This window comes from Olea europaea, unplaced genomic scaffold (assembly GCF_002742605.1).
Source record: "Olea europaea var. sylvestris unplaced genomic scaffold, O_europaea_v1 scaffold199, whole genome shotgun sequence".
In the NCBI taxonomy this organism is placed as follows: Eukaryota; Viridiplantae; Streptophyta; class Magnoliopsida; order Lamiales; family Oleaceae; genus Olea; species Olea europaea.
The window spans coordinates 558,842-579,282 of NW_019237766.1; the positions used below are offsets into that span (position 1 = coordinate 558,842).

The window sequence follows — 20,441 nt, forward strand, 5'->3', positions numbered from 1 at the left end:
CTAAACAAACGTTATGAAACTTTTTATTAACTTCCATACAAAGCATCTCAACCAAATATATCATGGAAAGACCAGTATTCAAAGTTAACTTGTTGGAAAAATGGTTATGAAATGGGTCAACTTTGAGCCCAAATTTCAGTAGGATCCACCTTTTAATTAATACGGGACCTAGCATATTCATGTTCTACTCTGCGAGATGATTAATGTGATATATTTATTTGTCAAAAACCATTTAGAACTGAATGAAATATTAAGTGTTAAAGTAACCCACATAAGACTTATTATGGAAGAATTTGATTTTCCAAACACTTATTCCACATAGGAAAGTTAGGAAACTTTAGTGTGGTTTATAAAGTGGAAGTTTGGGAATTGGGTTTGGGCCCCAAGGGGTATCAATAGCCTTTGGAAAGGGGAAGACCTATATCCTATTGAGTTCGGTCATAAACCCACACGTGCGCCGTCGCCGGCTCGGCACGAGCACGTGCTCGTGTTCGGATACGGGTGGACCTTTGTACTATATTAACTTTTTGGACAAAATTTATTTAAAATTTTGGGCCAAATTTTAAATAATCAAATTCTTGGGTAAATTATGAAATTTAAATTTTTGGCTTATTCCGGGTGATTTTTTGGTCTGAATGGATTGTTTAACAGTCGTCTGTTAACCGACCAAACAGTCGGCCGGGTTGTTGAGGTTTGTCTGAAAGGTGACGACTGTTCGAATGGTACGAACAAGTCTATAAATAACCTACCTTTCTGCCAGAAAATTTACACCATTTTCATTGCAAACTTTCTGTGCTTTGAATCTTATTCTCCTCTCTCTCGTTCTGATATTGTTTCGAAGTCAAATACACTTCGTTGAGTTCATTGGAATTCGTGCAGATTGCAGTGTTGCTTGGAGACGAAAATTCGTTCTATCCTACAAATGATTGCTGGATGCCTTTAGCGCCATTGAAGGCAGCAAATTCGTTTTGAGGAAATATCGTGAAGTCGGTGGGCTCGAATTACATTTTGGATCCTGTTGATCATTTCTTACATTCAGGTGATTCTGTCGAATTGTTTTCGAAGGAGTAACTTCAAACTCTAGAAACAACAATCTAAAAACGAATTTTTCTATTATTCTGTATCTGTTTCTTCTCCTTCTTACAGTTGATCTTCTGATTGTGATTCAGAAATGACAACTTCTGGTACCACACTCTTGAATACGATCGGGGAAAAACCAGAAAAATTTAATGGGTCAGATTTCAAGCGATGGCAACAAAAAATGCTTTTTTATCTAACAATATAAAATCTGGCTAAATTTCTCAAAGAAGATGCACCTTCATATACTGAGCAAGACAGTGATGCTGAAAAATTGGCTGCGGTTGATGCATGGAAGCATTCTGATTTTCTGTGTAGAAATTATGTACTCAATGGATTAGACAACATATTATATAATGTGTACTGCAATGCGAAGTCCGCAAAAGAATTATGGGAATCTTTGGACACCAAGTATAAAATCGAAGATGCCGCACGAAGAAATTTATTGTCGATCGATTTTTGGACTATAAAATGGTTGAGAGCAAGACTGTCATATCCCAAGTTCAAGAACTTCAAATCATACTTAGCGACATCCATGCCGAAGGAATGAAAATAAGTGAATCATTTCAAGTTGCTGTATTGATTGAGAAATTACCACCTTTATGGAAGGATTTCAAGAATTACCTAAAGCACAAGCGGAAAGAAATAAAACTTGAAGATATCATTGTCCGATTGAGAATAGAAGAAGACAATGCAAAACTGAAAAAAGGAATGGTGCATCTCATTCGATGGAATCAAAAGCCAACATTGTAGAAGGAGGCTTCAAGACTAGCAAAAAGAGGAAGCACAATGGTGAAGGACAAACCGATTCTTCAAAAACTGCTAAAAAGTTTAAAGACAACTGTTACAATTGTGGCAAGGCAGGACATTGATCCAAGGATTGTCGAAAGCCAAAGAATGTGAAAGGAAAAACTCACCAAGCCAATGTAACAGAACATGAGAACCTCACTGATAAAGTACAAGACATGAATCTTTCTGCGGTCGTCTCTGGAGTAACTTAACTGGAAACACTAAGGAGTGGTGGGTGGATACTGGAGCTACTCGTCACATATGCTCAAACGACAGGATGTTCTCTACCTACAAAGCGATGGATCATGATGAACATCTCTACATGAGAAACTCGTCGTCTTCCAAGGTAGAAGGACATGGGAAGATAGTGCTGAAAATGACAAGTGGAAAAGAGCTCACTTTGAATGACATTCTTCATGTGCCTGATATTAGGAAAAACTTGGTATCTGGTTCTCTACTAAGTAAGAACGAGTTTAAACTAGTATTTGTCTCAGACAAATTTGTACTCTCAAAGAATGAAATGTTTGTAGGAAAGGGCTACCTGAATGAGGGGTTTTTTAAGTTGAATGTAATGACTGTTGTACCTCCAATTATGAATAAGAATACATCTTCTTCTTACTTGTTTTAGTCATTTAACATTTGACATGAACGATTAGGACATACAAATTACAACACTTTGCGTAGACTCATCAAATTAGATTTATTACCAAAGTATGATTTAAATCCTAATTACAAATGCGATATATGTGTAGAAGCCAAAATGTCATGTCTACCCTTTCGTTCTGTTGAAAGAAGTACCGAACACCTAGATTTAATTCACACTGACATATGTTATTTAAAATTTGTTCAAACTAGGAGAGGTAATACGTACTTTATCACTTTTATCGATGACTGTACTCAATATTCCTATGTGTATTTGCTCAAAAGCAAAGACGAAGCAATTGAAGTGTTTAAACACTACAAGTTAAAAGTTGAAAATCAACTTAGTAAAAAGATTAAGGTCATAAGAAGTAATAGAAATGATGAATATGATTCACCATTTGAGAAATTCTATTCGAAACACGGAATTATTCATCAAACTACCACGGCTTATTCCCCTCAATCTAATGGTATTACTGAACGCAAGAATCGAACATTGAAGGAGATGATGAATGCTATGTTAATAAGTTCTGGATTACCGCAGAACTTCTGGGGGGAAGCCTTGCTTTCTTCCAACTATATTCTTAACAAACTACCACATCGAAAAATGCATAAGATACCTTATGAAGTATGGAAAGGTCACAAACCTAATTATAAATACTTGAAGGTATGAGGATGTTTGGCTAAGGTAGTAGATCCTAAACCTAAAAGGGTTAAGATAGGACCTAAAACTATTGATTGTGTATTCATTGGTTATGCCTATCATAGTAATGCGTACAGATTTATGGTATATAAGTCTGAAATACCCGATATGTATGTTACGATTATTGAATCAAGGGATGCTACATTTTTTGAAAATACTTTTCCTTATAACATGCAAGTGAATCAAATTCACAAAAGAGATCTCGTGAAAATAAAGAGACTATAAATCAAGAATCTATAAATGAACAACCTAGACGAAGTAAGAAGGATATGACGTCAACCTCCTTTGGGCCTAACTTTCTAACATACCTGTTAGAAAATGAACCTCAAAGTTTTAAAGAGGCTATGTCATCAACTGAAACTTCATATTGGAAAAAAGTTGTTCATATTGAAATTGAATCCATACTACAAAATCATACTTGGGAATCAGTAGACCTCCCTCCCGGTAATAAGCCTTTGGGATGTAAATGGATTTTCAAAAGGAAAATGAAAGCAGATGGATCAATTGACAAATATAAAGCAAGACTTGTCGCTAAAGGCTACAAACAAAAAGAAGGTATTGATTATTTCGATACCTATTCTTCTGTGACAAGAATTACTTCCACACGTATGCTTATTGCAATAGGACCATTGAATGGTTTAGATATACATCAAATGGATGTTAAAACGACCTTTTTGAATGGGGAATTAGATGAAGAAATTTATATAGAGCAACCTGAAAGATTTGTGGCCTCAGGACAAGAAAAGAAAGTGTGTCGACTTGTTAAATCACTAATGGATTAAAGCAGACTCCTAAGAAATGACATGAAAATTTTGACACGGTTATGATGTCAAATGGTTTCAAAATTAACGAGTGTGACAAATGTGTTTTTGTCAAGAACACTCCAAATGGATATGTCATGGTATGTTTATATGTAGATGACATGTTGATTATGGATAACAACGATACCATAATTCAAACTACAAAAATAATGCTAACAAGTAAATTTGAATGAAGGATTTAGGTGTTGCCGATGTTTTATTAGGAATTAAAATTTTTAGAACATCTGATGGTCTCATATTGTCTCAATCATACTACATTGAGAAAATTCTTGATAAATTCAAGAAATATGATATTATTCCTATGAAAACACCTATGGATGTTAGTATGCATCTTGTTTCTAATACTGGTGATAGTAAGTTTCAATTGGAATACTCTCGTATTATTGACAGTTTAATGTATGTCATGAATTGCAGTCGACCTGATATTGCCTATTCAATTAGTAGGCTAAGTCGATATACAAGTAATCGAAACACTGATCATTGAAAGGCTATTGTTAGAGTTTTAGGGTATTTAAAACATACCCAAAATTTTGGATTTTACTATTCGAGATATCCAGCAGTACTTGAAGGATACTGTGATGCAAATTGGATATTAGATACTAAAGACTCCAAATCAACAAGTTGATATGTCTTTACACTGGGAGGTGCTGCAATATCATGAAAATCTTCAAAACAGACATGTATAGCTAGATCAACAATGGAATATGAATTCATTGCATTAGACAAAGCCGGAGAAGAAGCTGAATGGCTACGAAACTTTCTAGACGATATTCCATGTTGGACAAAACATATGCCTGCTATATGTATCCATTGCGATAGTCAATTAGCAATTGGTAAGGCACAAAATGCAATGTATAATGGAAAATCTCGACATATACGTCGTAGACACAATACTTTTAGACAATTGCTCTCTACTAGCATTATCTCTATAGAGTATGTGAAATTAAAAGAGAATATTGCGGATCCGCTAACTAAAAGTTTAACAAGAGAGCAAGTCGAAAGTTCATTGAAGGGGATGGGATTAAAACTAATAAAATAATCAAAAGTTTCCATGGTGGCAACCCAACCTAGTTAACTGGAGATCCCAAGATCTAGGTTCAATGGGACAATCGAACTGTGAAAAACTTAGTATGCACTGGGAAGATTTTACTCCTACCCATTCCTATGATGAGCCAGTGCCTAGCTGCCGCGAAATAGGTTAAGATACGCTTTTAATGATTTCTATATTTTGATTCGTTCAAGTGGAGTATATCAGAATACTCTTTATGAAAATCACCTATGTGAGTGAGAAGGGGCCGCTTCTAAGAGAATTAGGTGAAGATGAATTCTCTAAAAATCACTCATGAACCAAGAGGTGTCAAAGGCCAAAATGGACACAAACGTGAAAACCAACTGTGTTCGAAGAGAACTGTGTGACTTCTATTGTTTAGGTTTCCATAAATGGCTGATTGTTCAAAGCAATTTGCTACTAATTGGCTAAGAAAATCCGATAGATTTTACTAGGAAAAGTTCAAAGTCATTGACTACTTATCCTGATGCAGTCTTCTTCAATTTTTACTTTGAAAAACATATTAGATGTTATTATTTGGAAAAGGCCAACATGTTTCATTCATATGGGGGATTGTTGGAAAAATGATTATGAAATGGGTCAATTTTGAGCCCAAATTTCAGTAGGACCCACCTTTTAATTAATACGAGACCTAGCATATTCAAGTTCTACTCCGCGAGATGATTAACATGATATATTTATTTGTCGAAAACCATTTAGAATTGAATGAAATATTAAGTGTTAAAGTAACCCACATAAAACTAAGTATTATGGAAGAATTTGATTTTCCAAACACTTATCCCACATAGGAAAGTTAGGAAACTTTGGTGTGGTTTATAAGGTGGAAGTTTGGAAATTAGATTTGGGCCCCAAGGGGTACCAATAGGCTTTGGAAGGGGAAGACCTATATCCTATTGGGTTCGATCATAAACCCACACGCTCACGTCGTCGTCGTCGCTGTTCATCCAACCAGTCGGCTCGGCTCGGCACGACACGAGCACATGCTCGTGTCCGAGTCCGATCTAGTTCGTGTTCGGGTGCGGGCGGACATTTGCACTATATTAAATTTTTGGACAAAATTTATTTAAAATTTTGGGCCAAATTGTAAATAATCAAATTTTTGGGTACATTATGAAATTTAAATTTTTGGCTTATTCCGGGTGATTTTTTTGGTCTGGATGGATTGTTTAACAGTTGTCTGTTAACCGACCAAACAGTCGACTGTTAGCCGACTGTTAACCGAATTAACAGACTCAACTTTTTAGAACAACATTTCTGTTCCGGGTTGTTGAGGTTTGTCTGAAAGGTGACGACTGTTCGAATGGCCATGAACAAATTTATCAATAACCTGCCTCTCTGCCAGAAAATTTACACAATTTTCATTGCAAACTTTCTGTGCTTTGAAACTTATTTTCCTCTCTCTCGTTCTAATATTATTTCGAAGTCAAATAGACTTCATTGAGTTCGTTGGAACTCCTGCAAATTGCAGTGCTACTTTCGTAGGAGACGAAAATTCGTTCTATCCTGGAAAACGATTACTAGACGCCTTTAGCACTATTGAAGGCAGCAAATTCGTTTTAAAAAAATATCGTGAAGTCAGTGGGCTCGAATTACATTTTGGATCCTGTTGATCATTTCTTATATTCAGGTGATTCTGTCAGATTGTTTTCGAATGAGTAACTTCAAACTCTAGAAACAAGAAACACGACGTGTAGTGGTTGTTAGGATATGATTGTGTAGGTAAGCCCTTATTACAAGTATTTCAGTAGTAGAATACTGTTTATATTGTATTCAGGTATAGTTCAATTTTTAGCTTACGTGATCATACCATTCTTGCTCTTTGTTATAGATGATTGCAGCACCAAGACTCTTGGCACGGTTAATACCTGTATCAATAATAGGGATGGTAGCCAAGCACCAAGAACACCATAAACCCAATGAGCAAGGGAACCAATATTTGAAAACCATTGAATTATAGTATTAGAAAATCCAATTAATCAAACTTTTTCCTGATCAATAATATCATGTTTTGATTTATCAATTCTTACAAATACAGAAGATAATTCTTGTTCAAGCTCATTCACATTTAATCATACCTAATATGAAGAATGATTTATATTCGCTTAAGTCTAATCAATAATGTCAAGAGAAACAGGCCTACAAACATAAGATGAGTGCTTATAGGAACTTGTGAGTCTCTACTTCTATGTTTGGCATCAGTAGCAGAGAAGACAGTGTAAACGAGAATAGAGGTACCAACAATTTAAGCATCTTAGGCATCATCCTTGGTGTTATTGTAGGCTACTACATTAGCACTACCATCCTTAGTCAAGTACAGGGTCTTTCCGAATCCCTTAACCACACCAACACACGGCTCCCCTAGAAGAATAGAATTTGATAATTGTGTAAAATAATAGGTAGACTATCTCTATCCCTAATGATAAAAAGAAATTAAAAGCAACTTACAGTGTCTGTCTAAAGTCATTCTCTTCTAGTATAGGATAATTCAAAGCATTAGGGAAACAATGTTGCTTAACATTCTCAACTAAAACAATGAAATAAAAGGAATCACTACATACATCAAGCATAAGGCTATGCTTTACCCCCAATAAACATATGGTTGGCTACATAAATCCTTTTTCTATATTTCGTCCAAATTAAATTCAACCTCGAAGATACAATTTAATAATAATGATGATAGTGAGTTATAATCGTTTGTACAATGTAATAATAAAAGATGTAATGAGTAGCTAATTCAGTTTATTCAGGACTTCAAGGAGATAATAATAGATCCCTATTCTTGAATTAGGATTTTTGAAGAATTGAAGCTTTTTGTTAAAAGGAGCTATGATTTCTCTCCTGGGAAAGATTTGAGCTTTCGAGTGTAAAGGATGGACTACTGAAATTCTTAAGCCCAAGTGTTGATCTGTTATTCAAGTGAGTAATCGGGCCCAATGATTGATCCATTTAACTGAAGGTTCTGAATGAAAACGTGCTTTATAAACACGCTTCTACTTGTAAAAGGAAACCTATTATTGATCTATTACACCCGGCAGATGGATAACAGTTGTATCGTCTTATTGGCTCTATCTTTTATAGATAGTGAGATTATTCTAATGTTGTTTGATTTTTCGAGAATCCTAATCTTTCTCTCTGATTATGGAGGTTCTTCTTCCTCTTTGTACTCTCTTCATCTTCTGGATAAACTCCCTTGTAATTTCTTAGTGAAATTTGTTGTAAGTGTGAAAGAGTTGAAAGACCCACCTCTTGGTGAGGTTGAAGTGTTATTTTTTAGGGCCATTTTGTGATTTTGAAGACTGAACATTTGTGTTCGTTTTGTAACTTGGTTTTGCCCGATTTTGGAGCTGTGATAGTGGATTTGAGCGAAATCCTATCGATTGCTTAACGAGGGATTAGGCATTAATTGCAGTCGCCAAACCTCTGAAACCTTGGGCTGAAGAACTTCTTATGTTATTATTTTCTTGCCATTTATTTTTTTGTATTTTTGTTAATATTAGTTGACTCACAAAAGGGTTCGATTTATCTGGGACCAACAGTGGTATTAAAGCTTTTAAATTTTTCAAAGAATTTGAAGTTCGTTTCAAATCTATTCTCAATCCATTTGTGTGAGTTTTTTGAAATCTAATTGATCTACTGTTATTGTATAGAAAGACCTGAATCTTGTGTAGATCTCTGGTATTACTTGGGTATTTTAGCACTGCCTGCAGCTCTAGTGACATTTATTTTGAACCCTCTTTTGTATACTTGTTGATTTTTTTTTCTTTCTTTAAGGTTAAGTTTTAGGGATTTTTTTGAACCACCTGATTTACCTTTGTCTAGGGTTCACTGAGAGAACCCTAGAATCTGAGGGAATTAGGGTCTGGTCAAGAAAGTCCATTAGGGTTCTTTCTTTATTTTATTGGAATTTCATGTTTCTGCATAGTGCATATCCTGATACTTAAGTGTTGATTTAATAATGGTTCTACACATATAATTAGAAATCAGTCATTTATAATAAGTTCACCCAAAATTAATGGTATTTACACCACAAAGCTTGACTTTGTTATTCAAAATACCATGGTAAATTTGGTAACACAAACTGATAAGTCGGAGTTGTGGTATAAAAGACTTGGCCATCTAATTGAAAAAGGCCTAAAATTTCTTTTAAAAGCAGGTGCTTTTGGAAAAGACAATGTTTAACAGTGAACTTATTGTGAACACTACATTATGGAAAAACAGAATAGAATGCCCTTTAATCATGGTATACATAAGTCACAAAATATATTTGAATACATACATAGTGACCTATGGGTGCCTGTACCTGCATCTACTGTGTCAGGCTATAGATATTATCTTCTTACCATTGATGACTATTCTAGAAAGGTCTGGATTTTCTTACTAATATTAAAGTCTGACACTTATAGTTTTTAAGGACTGGAAAGCTTTGATTGAAAATCAAACAAGTAGGAAGATTAAAGTATTAAGAACTGGCAATGGGTTGGAGTTTTGCAATATTGAATTTGATCGGTAGTGCAGTACTCATGGCATTCTTAGACATAGGACCGTGACCTATATTCCTTGACAAAATGGCATTGCTGAGAGGATGAACATAACCATCCTTGAAAGAACTAGGTGCATGCTAATTAGTTCAAGATTGTCAAAAAAAATTTTAGGGAGAGGCAGTAAAGACTGAATATTATTTGATAAATAGGTGTCCCTCCACTTCACTAGATAATAAGATGCCACAGCAAGTTTGTTAGGATATGTTCCTGATTACTCTCATTTAAGAACATTTTGATGTGCAGCTATGCTCACCAATTTGATTTAAAACTTGACCCCAGATATTTGAAATGTGTTTTCTTAGGTTATGAAGAAGGAGTAAAAGGTTATAGACTTTGGTTAAAAGAAGTTAAATGATTTTAAGTGACAATAAGCAAATCTGTAATTTTTAATGAAGAAATTTTCTCGTGTCTTGGTGACAAAAACGTAGACAAAATAACTGACAATGACTTTATTGTCACTTGAAATTGAATTCGGTAGTTAGAATACTCCTGAATAGATGCAAATTGAGGTAGAAACACCTCAGATTGAACCCCAGCCTATCATCGATTACGAAAACTTAGATAATCCTCAGGAATTAGAACCTGCACATGACCTGCAGTACTATCAATTTGCTAGGGACAGAGAATAGAGAAATTATACCTCCTTCTAGGTATCAATTTGTATATTATGTGTTTGCACAGGTAGAATCTGACCCTTTTGACAAGAAACTTGAATCATATGAAGAGGCCATTGCTTCTAAGTATTCTGTCAAATGGTTTGCAGCCATGCAAGATGAGAGAAGTTCTCTATACAAAAATAAAATCTGGAACTTAGTAGTAAAACCTTAAGATTGTAAACTAATTGATTGTAAATGGATTTACAAGATTAAAGAAGGAGAGTATAAATCAAATGATAAGAGATACAAGGCAAGGCTTGTGGCTAAAAGGTTCACAGAGAGAGAGAGAGGAGTGAATTACCCAAATGGTCACTGAACTTTGTAAAAGGTTTTCACGGCGTCACTGAACTTTAAAAATCATCTAATTCATCACTTAACTTTGCAAAAGGTTTTCACGAGATCACTAAACTTCAAAAATCACCTAATTCATCACTGAATTTTGCAAAAGATTTCCAAGGAGTCACTAAACCCTCTGGAATTTAGTAACCCCTGGGAAATCTTTTGCAAAATTCAGTGACCCTATAGAAACCTTTTACAAAATTCAGTAAAGAATGAGGTGATTATTAAAGTTTAATGACCCCGTGAAAACCTTTTACAAAATTCAATGATAAATTGAGTGATTTTTAAAGTTTAGTAACCTCATGGAAACTTTTTGCAAAGTTCAATGACCATTTGGGTAATTCACTCGAGAGAGAGTATAGACTACACTAAAATATTTTCGCCTGTAGTCAACTATACTTCTATCAAAATATTGCTTGCACTTGTAACATGATTTGACTTAGAACTAGAGCTTAAATGTGAAAACTGCAATCTTGTATGGCTCTTTGAATGAAACAATATACATGTTACAACCAAAAGGCTTTGTGGTCAAGGGTAAAGAACACCTAGTGTGTTTGTATAGCCTAAAATAGGCCACAAGACAATGGTATAAAAGATTTGATTCTTTTATACAAAGCTTGAAGTCTAGAAAATTTGAGTATGATCCCTTTTTTATTTCGAAAGAAATGGAAAATTTGAATCATTTTATCTACTATTGTATGCAGATAACATGCTTCAAGCTGGTCATAATAATGTTGCTTTAAATTCTGTAAAAGAAAAATTAAAGTCTGAATTTGAGATGAAAGATCTAGGATCTGCTAGAAAAATTTTAGGAATGAAAATAAAAATGGATAGACCTAATGAAAAATTGTTTTTAACTTAGAAAGGCTATATTGAAAGGTGGTTAAAAGATTTTCTTCGCATGAAGCCAAACCTGTCAGTTTACCTTTGTCTGCAAATGTGAAATTGTCTGTTGATCAATCACCTACAAATGAAATTGAACTTAAAAGAATGTTGCATGTATTATATGTCAATACTGTTGGATCTGTTATGTATATTATGGTATGTTCAAGGTCTAATATGGCCTATGCTGTGAGTGTACTAAGTAGATTCAAGGGCAATCCAGGTGAACTTCATTGGGAAGCCATGAAAAATTTAATTAACTATTTGAAAGATACATAGAACTTAGGACTTAGGTTCAAAACTAATAAAAATGATCCAAAATTGAAAGGTCATGTAGACCCTAATTTTGCTGGAAATTATGATAATAGAAAGTCCACTACTGCATATTTTTGTATGATAAATGATACGTGCATTAGTTGGAAAGCACAACTCCAGAAATTAGTGGCCTTATACTCATCTAAGGCAAAGTATATTGTTGCTACAAAGATAGTAAAAGAAGCAATCTGGTTAGTGGGTCTTTTAAATGTACTATAAATTATAGAAAATCAGGTGGAGTTGTGTTCAGACAATTAGAGTGCCATTTTCTCAAGTAGAAATCCTGTCTTTCATTCATGATAGAACCAAACACATAAATGTTAAGTTCCATTTTATTAGAAATATAGTAGAAAAATCTGATATAAAATTAGTTAAAATCCCTACTAAAATTTATCCAGCAGATGTGGATACAAATGAAATACATGTTAGTAAATTCTTTGATTATTTAAGATTATTGAACAGGTAATAAGAGCAAGTGAATTTAGTTTTTCGTTAGAATCCACTTAATCATGGTCTCAAAATTCCAACAAGGTGGAGATTGTAAAGGATGGACTACTAAAATTCTTGAGCCCAAGTGTTGATCCGTTATTCAAGTGAATAACTCGACCTAGTGATTGATCCATTTAACCGAAGGTTCTAGAATTGAATGAAAACGTGTTTTGTAAACACGCTTCTACTTGTAGAAGGCAACTTATTCTTGAGCTATTACACCTGGCAGATGGACAATTATTGGATCGTCTTATTGGCTCTCTCTCTTATAAATAGTGAGATTATTCTAGGGTTGTTTGATTTTTCAAGAACCCTAATCTTTCTCTCTGGTTACAGCTGTTCTTCTTCCTCTTTGTACTCTCTTCATCTTCCAGATGAACTCTCTTGTAATTTTTTAGTGAAATTTGTTGCAAGTGTGAGAGAGTTGAAAGATCCACCTCTTGGTGAGGTTGGAGTGTTATTTTTGTGGGCTATTTTGTGGTTTTGACGACTGAACATTTGTGTTCGTTCTGTAACTTGGTTTTGCTCGATTTTGGAGCTGTGATAGTGGGTTTGAGTGAAATCCTATCGGATGCTCAACGGGGGATTAGACGTTAACAACAGTTGTCAAACCTCTGGAGCCTTGGGCTGAAAAACTCCTTGCATTTATTTTCTTGCCATCATTTTTTTGTGTATTTTCGTCAATATTAGTTGAGTCACAAAAGCGTTCGATTTATCTGGGACCAACGTCGAGAATGGGTTTCAAGGTGAGATGGAATATCCCAGTTCATCCCCATTTTAGCCAAAAATTAATCTTGTGCTAAATCCGTTTTCAAGAATGTAAACTGCTTGGGTTCAGCCATTGGTTCTGAAGCTGATTATTAATCGGAATCCTGAGGATTGCCTGAGGAAAATTTAAACCAAATTGGAACCCCGATTAGTTAAGGCATTCAATTGAATCTCGACGTTATCAAAAGCAGAAAGATTAGGCAAAATTGGCTAATTTTGGTTTTGATGTTAGTACAGCTGCGGAGATTCGGGATATGAAGATGCTTTGTGTAAAGCTTGCCTCTTTCACTCACTCAGCAGCAGATGGTTTTGGAACACATGGTAACATAAGAAAAAATGAAAATACTTCATTAGTAATTAATCCAATATCATGCTAAAATGGGGATGAACAAGGATCGAGAAAATGAGTTCAAACGGGGTAGAAGGAGGAAAAATGTTCTAAGACTTGAATATTCTTTCCTTTTAAAAAAATTTGACTGCATTTAACTGAGGAATACGTTTTGCACAATCAAAGGTATAATTAAGGATGAAGAAAAGAAAGGGATGGTATGGATATTTTTCTCAATAATAATGAAAAGTAAAGACGTTATATTCTAATTATCCAATATAATGTTAAATTTTACGTGACGTCGTTAAATATGACCATATCACCTGAAAATGTTATTTATTACATCAAGTCGACAAATTTGAAAAACTAAGAATTGAGAAATAAACATATCAGATGAAAAAACGTATTGCAACTTTCGTTTTGTTTATTTTTTTGAGCTTAAATTTATGGAAAACGCAAATTTTTCAGCAACATTTTTTTTCTAGTTTGGCTTAAAAAAGGGTCATTTGGTGCCATGATGTAGGAATTTTTTTTTTTCACCAAATAACAATTTATATAATTTTCAGAAACTTGAGTAGCTATTACTATAAGAAAATAACTTAAGTGACTATTGACATAATCACTTAAACGTTCAATGATCATTAGCGTAATTAACCCAATGTAAAACTTGCAAAACTATGTTAAATTGTCACATAACTGTGGCATGTCCGACTCTGTAAACTCAACTGAGACAAGTGTCTATGAATTTAAGATGAAGCATCTTTTCATGAGAGCTATGTGACAATTTATTGAGAAGGGCTATATCACTTCAAGTCCACTCACGCCAGAGACAGATAAGAGGTAGACCATCTCAAGGGCAACTATGTATCAAATTGAAGCTATGATGTAACCATATTGGAGAATTGTAATGTGATTATATTTGAAGGTCAAGAATCAAGTTGTTATTTTCAATGGATTGGACTTTGGAGACTAATAATGCAATTTTTCCTAGCTGTTTGTCGTTATACTTCTGTAAATTAAAATGTTTATCTCCAACCTTTAGACCAAGACTTAATTATTCATCAGCTTAGAAAAAGAAATGAGTTGGTACTCAACCATGTCACTAATTAGCCACAATAACGTCCCCTAGCACGCGTCCATGAGACCAAAATGTATATATACATATAAATATGTGTTGTTTTCGAAGACGTCTGCTACAAAAAATAGTTAGGGCAAACGATCTAGTCAAAATTTGAACCATTTATTTTGATTATTAAAGATATAATTGTTGTTGATATTGTGCATTGCTTATATTATTGTTGTGATATTGCAATTAATTGTCTGATTAATCATTTATTGATTTTTGAACTACAATGAGTCAAGTGATGAGTTATTTGTATAGACTAAATAGTAAATTTTATAATTTAGGTAGAAGATAGAGATATACTTAGAGGATTATTTCGATCGTTCTCTGAAATTCCTGGTTGAATATTAATGCATTAAGTAGGCTAGGTAGTTGAAATTCACATAGAAATAGTAAGTTTACTTAACTAGAATTGAATTTGCTCGAGAGATGTGTTCAATTAATTTAGATAAATTCGAACAGATACGCATGATAATTGTTTTATTATAGAGTTTTTTCTCATTGTTTTAATCTCAAAACCGGCCATGTCAATCAATTATTTAATCATAGCTTAAATTTTAAAATAGCTATTAGAATACAAACAACAATTCCCTATTCTTTTTTAGGTTTGATTATCCGTGGCATCTTATAGTATTGACTAAAAGTGACATGATGATTTCGCGTAATATATATACATACATACATACATACATACATACATACATACATACATACATATATATACAGATTTTTCTCAATTTCAATATTATTATTTTGCAGAGTTTCTATTAAAATTTCTAAACGCAACTCATATCAGGCCAACCTAATAGGAAATGTAGGTTGTCCAATTTAAAAGTGCAACTATTGATTTGTATGGCCCGTTATAGGGTTAGTCTTGAAAATTCTGAGACTATAGGCATTTAATTATCATGGGACCCCTGAATAAATTTTTGTTTACAGACATAAGAGAATTATATATATAATTAAATAACATATTTATGTATAATCAATTTATTCAATTTGGCTCGGGCTGCCTGACTCGAGGCTTAGGCCAAGCCCATCTTAGAATGTTGTGTCGGCTCGGGAAAAAAAGAAAAAAGGACAGGACAGTACTGTTGGCATGTAGTGATGGCAGCAAGGCGAGGCACCACCCACGCACCCAAACCCCACCTTCGCCTTGCGCCCTGCCGTCGCCTTAGACTGGATAGGGCGGAGCAACGGCTTGTCTCATTTGCTGGCCCGTTTTATTTTTTTTAATTTGTTCTATTCACAGGATGGGGAGTTATGCCCTGCCCCGCCCAACCAACCCGTCGGGATAGAGATTTTTGCCATCTCGACTGGCATGGTGCCTTTACATAGGCAGCACAGAAAGAAGAAAGAAAAAATCGAATCAGCTTGTCTCAGAAAGGCCCGAACCAAGAGGCTCAGATCAAGCCTCGATTTTTTGGCCAAGCTTTTTCTAGGCTTGGCTTAGGCCAAAAAAAGCTCGAGCAGAGCTCAAGCCTGGAGTTTCGGCTCGACTCGTTGACATCCCTAATTTTAGCCGATGAGCTACTCCATCTTGCTTTATACAAAAGTAGTACTAGTAGTTGTAGTGATGATGATGATGCGAATCCATGTAGCAGTAGTAGTTACAAAACCCATGAGGGATGAAATCAAACCCAAGAAAGCCAATAAATCAAAGTTTTGAACTTAATTCAGAAATATTCAACTAAGTAACAAATACAATCGTCAACAGTATGTTGACCCCGTAATCACAAGACTCACGAATCTCACCCGAATTATTTTGAACGCCACAAGAAGTAATTCTTAATAAGTTCGGATTTCGGTCAATAAAGAACAAGGAATTGAAAGCAAAATATGCTCAAAAAATTAATATCTCAATTGACTTGAATGAATGTTATTTACAATTTGGAATAATAAGTTATATATATAGGAAATTCATAAATCACTAGTTGAAACAGATTTAAAGTCTAAAGAATAAAAAAGTTACCAAAAAAATAGAGTACTAACTAAAATAAAAGATCTCTCAAATTTGGAAAATTACATCACGAAAACATAGTATAGAGTCACATAGACCAAGTGAATTCCTCCAACTACTTATCTCTAATGGTAATGCGGTCGCATGTCATAGAAAGCTAGCTTTCTCGTGCTGATGCTTAAAGTGTATGTGTTGATACACTTTGTATATTCCCCCGGGCCAAACACGAAACTTGCTCATTTGCAAGCCAAGATCGACTTTCACTCAATGCAACTTGAACTAGCAATTCCATCACTTTTTTGACCCTCTTTGCTTGCGATTGAGTCATCGGTCCTTCGACAATCAACAGATCTTTGTCCGGACTTGTATTTATTTGCCTTCGTTCCATGAATCACATATAACATACAAAAAATAAATGAATAATCACACCACATAAAAGTCTCTAATAGACCAAAAAAGTGTACCAAATAAGTGGACTTGAGTTTTTTTGTAATGACTTTAAACCTTTACCCCTGTTTGACCCCCCATTAAATTCATAATACATTTTTCTCTCTTCTTTTTAATCACACATTTTCTAATAAAATAATATTACACATAAATCTAAAACTTTTTCTTCTTTTTCAATCAGACATTCTCTAAAAAAATACGATTCCAAAAATTATAACATAAAATAATGGGGCCAAATGGGAGCTTAGTCAGGGTTGGCCCCGGTTATAACAAAAGATACCATTGCCACTCAAGTTGAGATTTGTTGTTTAAAATTAACTGTCCAATTTGCTGTCTAACTAATGATTCATTGACACACCACTTTAAACTAATATGTTCAATTTTTTCTCACGGTCACTTTTGCTTAAAATTAAATATAAAATGATATGTCAATGAATCATTAACAACTAATTTTGACCAGTATATCTCAACTCCTGTCACCTCTTCTGTTTCTCTAGACTTTTGAGTGATTAATTTATTAAGGGAGTGGGGACATGAGCATCAAATCAAGAAGACTTAAAGAAAGAGTTGAAATCTTCACAAGGATATGCACCAGTGTAGTTTACTTTGCTAACAACAAATGCAATTTTCCAAGGCACAGATTTCTTAGGCTAAGATTCCAATAACAAAAAGTAGTTCCTTTCATCACTTTAGTAAGACATATAACATCAAAATGTCAATTTTAATTGTTTGAAAAGTGAAATGTATTAAAGGTGCAATTGAAATAAAAGAAAAGAGAGGCTGAAGCAGATAGCATTGGACGGTGTTCATACTTTGACCAGTGGGTTGCGGTTAAAATTTATCAACAAAACTAACTCAACGATCTTGAAAAAATAACTCTAGAAATGCCATGAATAATTGTTAAAAAAGGAGGACGGGTAAGTCAATATATGAGTATAGAATTCATATTAAGAGATGATCAAGAATGTTGGAGTCTGTATATTCATATAGAAATTGAGCATTAACACGAGAATTTGTAGGAACTTCTTTTTATAATTAGTGGAGCTATCGTGTATACTAAACCCATATAACAGGTTTCTGATTCTATTATAGAATTCTATTCTCATAGATCATAATTTTTGTTACGATTATAGGCCTCATATCAAGAATGTTGTAATGTGTATTGTAGGAACTTTTATTTATAGTTGGTGGAAGTACCGTGTTAAAGTTAACAGATCATAAATTTAGCTTCAACTATAGAATTAATATTAAGAGATATAGTTCTTGTTTGAAATTGATTATTTGAAAATTTCTTTTCCTCCGCACACATTTCCAATCACAAATTTTCAAAAGAAAAGAAAAAATATATTTTTTTTTTCACAACTTTCCTTAACTTTCTAACCAGACATTCTATAAAAAATAAAAGATAAATAAAAAAATAAAAAACACTTTTTAAAATTCACTTTCACCTAAACTAATAATCAAGAATGTTGCTACCTGTATTATCAAACCTGATCTCCTGCTCATAGTGAGTATGATATAAAAATTTTACTGTTGACATGATAAGAGAACTTTAATTATGATTCTCCGAATTAATCATTTAGAGAACCATAATTAAGATTCTCTTGCCACATTTGCCATGGAAAGTTTTTATCTTACGTGTTGGAGTAGGAAATCAATTCTACCAATACTACATGAAACTAAGTGTAACTCAAGAGTTTGTGCTTATTAAGAAGTTCTATTCATAGTTAGTGGAGGTACCATGTTTTATTAAACTATATGTTACATATCATATATTTTTGTTTCGATTATACTAATGAAGTCCAATTTATAGAGGAATTATCTTATTATGAAAATCAATTTTATTTTTTATTGTAATTTTTACCCTTGTCACTATATATTTCTCCTTTGGAAGATGCTCAACTCTTACTTCTCTTCAACAAAAATCCATTTGGTTCATGGATATTGATTTCAGTGGATATCTACTGGGGGGTACGTACTGGATTTTCTTGGTTAAACTTCCATGGCAGAAACCAGCAAAAGGGCTTGCAAAACCTTCACAAAATCACAAGCTATGTCACTCTTTCTTCTTCTTCTCTTTATCGTTTCCCTATCCGCTCGCCGTATCAACTCTCCGGCTATATTAGAGGTTTCTTTAGCATCACAAGGAAGAGTCCTCCTTAATTCTCAAACACAAAAACAATCCACCGCCAAATTCAACGGTGGAGCAACCACTCCTCCTCCCAATAGCGTAGCTCCTCCTCCTCCTCCTCCTCCTGGTAGTGGTGGTGGCACTACGACGGCGAGGAGTACAAACCGAGAATTTCAGGCAGCTGCACATGAAGTTCCCGGAGGCCCGAATCCTATTGGCAATGGATAACAACTATCGTCTTCTGCAGACTGCAGTTTGGCATGAATTTCTACCCTAGGGTTATCTTCACCACCAATGCTAGAGATAAATAAGTTGCTTGTTTTAGAAGTAACTGTGTATACTTAAAAAAGAGAGCATATTCAAACATATTTGAAAAATAAAAGTATATTTCATTTACTTTTCAAAGCTTAGCCAAACATGTTGTGATTGATTCTTTGTCAATTCACGACCACTGTAACGTATGTGTAAGCAATGGCGGAGCTAGCACCCGATGAGTCATGACGGCCATCAACGGTGCTCTCTCGCTCGCTTGCCTGGATCCGTCATTGTGTGTACTCGCTTGCTAGTCCTATTTTTTTTTTCTTTTTTCAATCGGACAAATTTTCTTGATAATTAACAGGCTGTCCTACATTTATGCAAAGGATGATGTCGTGGTAGATTGACACACAGTATTAACTGTTTTGTTGGCTCACTTTCAATCAATCAATTTACGTGGAAAAACTTATCAAATCAAAAGACTAAAGGTTAAAAGAGTATAGAAAAAAAAAGATTTGTGTCTCAACGCTCTTTTCATGCTTCGAGTTACTATGCATCTTGTCGTGTAATTTGTTGGCTCCTTGTGATTGTCATCATTGTCATCCTCGGAGCACATGCCAATTATTTAATGCCTCGTCAAGATCGCTCTATACTCAAAATGGGTAAAGCCCCTCGACCCGCGCCGGTGACCGCGAAGATGACCACACCCTCACATGGGGTGCATGGGTCCCAGGTGAATAAAAAATGCCGACCCCCATGTGTGTGTGTGTTGTGTCAGTCCCAAGGTCATCCCCGCAGACATTGTAGCATCACTCACTCAAAATTGTCTCCGGATACATATTGAAAATCTTGAAATGAGAAAATAAGAGCTCACAACTTCTATTCTAGCCTTGTTTGGTAGAGATTAAAATCAGATTTTAGTAGATTTCGATAAAAATTATTGAAATGTGTGGTTGAAAAGTTGTAAATCTCGTAAAATGTGTGGTTAAAATTATTTTTGACTTTGACTTAGATTAAAATTTGGATTTTAATTTATACCAAACAGGTGCCTAATTTTAGTTGGCCCCCGGGTGCACTCGAATTGGACATAGGTATCATTACACGGTATT

General features: G+C 34.5%; 1 protein-coding gene across 1 annotated transcript; it reads left to right on the top strand.

Annotated features, from left to right (window-relative positions):
• Positions 1-18,948: 18,948 nt before the first annotated feature.
• LOC111379450 (CLAVATA3/ESR (CLE)-related protein 44-like) lies at positions 18,949-19,305 on the top strand. The gene has a single exon (XM_023002823.1). The coding sequence runs from the start codon at positions 18,949-18,951 to the stop codon at positions 19,303-19,305; it is 357 nt and encodes a 118-aa protein (XP_022858591.1).
• Positions 19,306-20,441: the final 1,136 nt, after the last annotated feature.